This window comes from Triticum dicoccoides, chromosome 5B (genome assembly GCF_002162155.2).
Source record: "Triticum dicoccoides isolate Atlit2015 ecotype Zavitan chromosome 5B, WEW_v2.0, whole genome shotgun sequence".
Classification (NCBI taxonomy): domain Eukaryota; kingdom Viridiplantae; phylum Streptophyta; class Magnoliopsida; order Poales; family Poaceae; genus Triticum; species Triticum dicoccoides.
The window spans coordinates 568,298,136-568,302,365 of NC_041389.1; the positions used below are offsets into that span (position 1 = coordinate 568,298,136).

General features: G+C 58.5%; 1 protein-coding gene across 1 annotated transcript; it reads left to right on the plus strand.

Annotated features, from left to right (window-relative positions):
* Positions 1-1,384: 1,384 nt before the first annotated feature.
* On the plus strand, positions 1,385-2,544 carry LOC119311678 (probable WRKY transcription factor 17). The gene has a single exon (XM_037587351.1). It carries the CDS (start codon positions 1,462-1,464, stop codon positions 2,359-2,361), a length of 900 nt encoding a protein of 299 aa, XP_037443248.1. The 5' UTR covers positions 1,385-1,461; the 3' UTR covers positions 2,362-2,544.
* Positions 2,545-4,230: the final 1,686 nt, after the last annotated feature.

Consider the following 4,230-nt stretch of genomic DNA (forward strand, 5'->3'; position numbering starts at 1 on the left):
GAGCGCTCGCGGGTCGATCCGGGCAACAGCTCTGGGTCCGGTGCGACGCCACCCATCGCCTTTCGCCGCAGCGCTGACGCCGGTGCCGGCCCTTCCTGCCCCGCGAGCGGATCTGCGAGGCCTGCCAGATCTGCTCCTCCTGCCCGACGATCTCCTCCACCTCCGGCCGCTGCTCCGCACGGGCAGCACTGGGTTCTAGTGCCCGCTCCACCGACGTCGCGGATGCAGACTCCGAAGTCGGAGGCACGTGCCGCCCGCTAGGAGAGGCAGGGGGCAAGGAAGATGGCGGGTGGGTCGGACACGTCTGCGCAATCCGCCCGCCGCCGCCGGGTGCCCGACGAGGAGGACCATCTCCTCGAGTGGGTGTGCTGCCGGTCACCGACAGAGGCGGAGGCGAAGGACCGACAACTCCGAAGGATCAACACCAAGCAGCTCCGGCTCAGCATTGAGCAATCCGAGTGGGAGGCGGCGGACGGAGCGGCAGAGGCGGCGAGGGTGGCCAAGCTCAAGCGTAAGCAAGACCATGTCGTCCGGTGTTTGCAAGGCTACATCGTCATCTCTGGTTCCTCGCGACGATGACAGGTCTGACAACTCCCACGTGGACCCACCTCCTGCCGCAGACTCCTAGAGCTATGACGGCGATCGGAAGGGCACAGGGCTGGCGAGGAAGTGGTGAAGCTTGCCCTCTCCTGTTTATAATCTAGTTGTAGTATGTAGTTACAATGTGTCGGATCGTTGAACTATGTGGCTTCCCCGTTTGGTGATCTATTGAGTGATGTTTATGTGAATTGTGCGAGTTTGGTACCAGTTTGTACGTTCGTTTCATGTTGGTTTTGATCGTTTCGTGATCTACGTACTAGTTGCATGAATTTGTATGGATATAGGGTAATGAATATGAGATATGCGGGTGTGGAGGCCTAGATTTAGGGAGTGCAAGGTGCGTCCGCGGACGTATAGGAGGTCAGATTTGCCAACTCCGGCTGCAGATGCTCTAAATTTGAGGGGTGACCGTTCACGGTCCGCTGATATTTGAGGGTCGGATTTTGTGTATCTGATGAGTATAATAAACTACTCTGGGGTTGAGGCAGTTGTTGGAACTAGGAAGCTTGCCACCCGTTTCCAAGGGCTGACTTCCAAGGCAAGTCAGATTGCGCATCTCCACTCCACCTCCGCCGAATATTAAAAAGGAGGAGACCGAGATGACATTTTTCGCTGTATTCTATGCGCATCTCCAAAGTCCAACCCATTCCTGATATCAGTGCTTTGTGTTTCCTTTTGCTGCTAACCAATCCATTGACTTGCATCCATACTCTGCTCCTCCATTTCAACTTTTGTTATAAAACCCCTCGGCCTCCGTCCATCCATTTGCACCTCAAATCTCAAAGTCACACAACCAAGCCGAGAACCGCCGCGTGCAGCAGCCAGGGCCGCGCCTTTCCCCGTCCTTCTCCGGCGCCGACCATGGCCGTCGACTTCGTGGGACGCGGCCACGCCCCCCGTGGCCTCGCCCTGGCGGGCGGGCAGCAGCAGCTGGCCTTCCACGAGGCCGCCGCGGCGGGGCTCAGCAGCCTCGAGCTCCTCGTCTCGGCGCTCTCCCCCCGCGCTGACTGCGCGCCGCCGCCGCTCGGGGAGATCGCCGACCAAGCGTTATCGGGGTTCCGCCGGGTCATCGACATCCTCGGCCGCACCGGTCACGCCCGCTTCCGCCGCGGCCCTGTTGGAGGAGGCGCCGCCTCGTTGACTCCCCCTCCTGTCTCTTCTCCTCCTCGGATGCCGGCCCGGCCACCGGCACCGGCAGCCTCGCAGCAGTTGGCGCCCCAGAAAAGCCTGACGCTGGACTTCACCAAGCCTTCGAAGACGCCGGCAGCGGCAGCCGCTGCTTCGGTGACGTCGACGTCTTTCTTCTCGTCGGTGACGGCGGGGGGCGAGGGCAGCGTCTCCAAGGGCCCGAGCCAGCTGGTGTCCTCCGGAAAGCCGCCGCTCGCGGCTGGCACCAAACGCAAGCAACAGCAGCAGCAGACGCCCTGCGCGAGCGCCGCGCACTCCGATGCCGCTGCCGCCGCCGGTGGCCGGTGCCACTGCTCGAAGAAGCGCAAGCACCGGGTGAAATACACCACGCGCGTGCCCGCGGTAAGCTCGCGCACGGCGGACATCCCCGGCGACGACTACTCGTGGCGCAAGTACGGGCAGAAGCCCATCAAGGGGTCCCCTTACCCCCGCTGCTACTATAGGTGCAGCACCGCCAAGGGCTGCCCGGCGCGGAAGCACGTCGAACGCGCCACCGACGACCCCGCCATGCTCATCGTCACCTACGAGGGTGACCACCGCCACGACACTTTGCCGCCGGCCGCCGCAAATTGAAGCTCCCTGGCAGCGACAGCCGACAGGACTGGATGTGTTCTTCCATTTGTTCTTTGTACACGACCTACACATGCATGTACACCACTAACTTCGAATTTTGTTTTTGGACTTCAAATTTATTTTCTTACATATGTATGCAGTATACTTGCGCGAGAAACATAGTGAGAGCATCTACAGCCGGAAGTCTCAAGCATCCTATATAAGTCCGGGCGGACGGCCCAATCACTAATTGTTAAAAAACTCAACCGACACACACGCCTCAATAACCGGCCTCAAATGTCTAGACTTATCGGCACTCCTCATATACAACCCAAATCTAGGGCGGGTTCCGGGAGGACCGGGCGGGTTCCGGAAGGAACTGGCATGCCCGGACGCGTCCGTCATGTTGGATCCGACCCGTGATGGCCCACCTTGACTCCACATATAGTCATCCTCATCCGCTCACCGGATCAAACCGGCACTCCACTCCACTCAGCTCCGCCCTAAGCTCCCTTTCGGCGATCTCCGGCCGTCTCCGACATGGCGGGCAGCGGATCTAACTCCGACCACTCCTAATCCATCAATTGGGGCATCATTCCATGTAGGGAGGAGGTCAGGAGGAGGTTGTGGCCGTTCGCATGGCCCTCGGCAGCTCCCGGGAGGAGTGCGCTCGACCTAGGTAGGATTCGATCTGGCATGAATCCACTTTGTCGGCGCAACAAGCGCTCGGATCCGGCGGGGATGGAAGCTCGAGGTCCATCTTGCGCCCCTTCTCCGGTCCAAAGGAGTACAAGGGCTATAGGGATAGGTGTGCTCGCCGTAAATAAGCAGATGGGGACAGGAGTGCGAGGCCCGCCTTGCTGTCGATGTGGCGGAGGTGGCGGCACACGCTGCCGCAGAAGAGAAGTCATCCGTGTCCGCATCACCACAAGCGGCAAAGGATGAACACACACGCCCTCGTCCGAGAACAATCCTGGGCGGTCCGTGCCATAGCCATACTGCCCCCCAAAGAGGAGGGGCATGAAAAAGTGACTGGGCAGACAACCCCGGCAAGGCGGAGACCCGGCTAGATCCATATTGTGTCTTCGATCATTACTTCCATTACAAAGACACCAAGGGATCCGACAAGGGCAAGCGTGGATGATCTTTTCCATAGCTAGTATGTAGAACATGCCAAATTTCGGTATTCCGATGGCATGTATTGATGTAGTAGCCGGACGCCCGTATCGGAAGTTTATGATACATGTGTTATATGGATTTGAGGTACCTGGATGTGGGAACAAAAATTTAAGGTGTGACCAGTCACTGTTTGCGGATGCGCCCGCTCGCATCAACGGTCGTATAAGGGGCCAACTTAGCATGTGCATGTAGATGCTCTAAGAAGTGTTCAACAATGATGTAGGGAACGCAGTAATTCAAAATTTTCCTACAATCACGCAAGATCTATCTAGAAGATGCATAGAAACGAGAGGGGAGAGTGTGTCCACGTACCCTCGTAGACCGAAAGCGGAAGCGTTTAGCAATGCGGTTGATGTAGTGGAACATCTTCACGATCCAACCGATCCAAGCACGGAACGTACGGCACCTCCGCGTTCAACACACGTTCAGCCCGATGAAGTCCCTCGAGCTCTTGATCCAGTTGAGGACGAGGGAGAGTTCCGTCAGCACGACGGCGTGGCGACGGAGTTGATGATGTTACCGGCGCAGGGCTTCGCCTAAGCACTATGATGATATGACCAAGGTGTTGAACTGTGGAGGGGGGCACCACACACGGCTAAGAGATTGTCTGTTGTGCTTTGGGGTGCCCCCCTGCCCCCGTATATAAAGGAGGGAGGAGGAGGAGGCCGTCCAATGGGGAGGCGCGCCAATGGGGGGAGTCCCACTAGGACT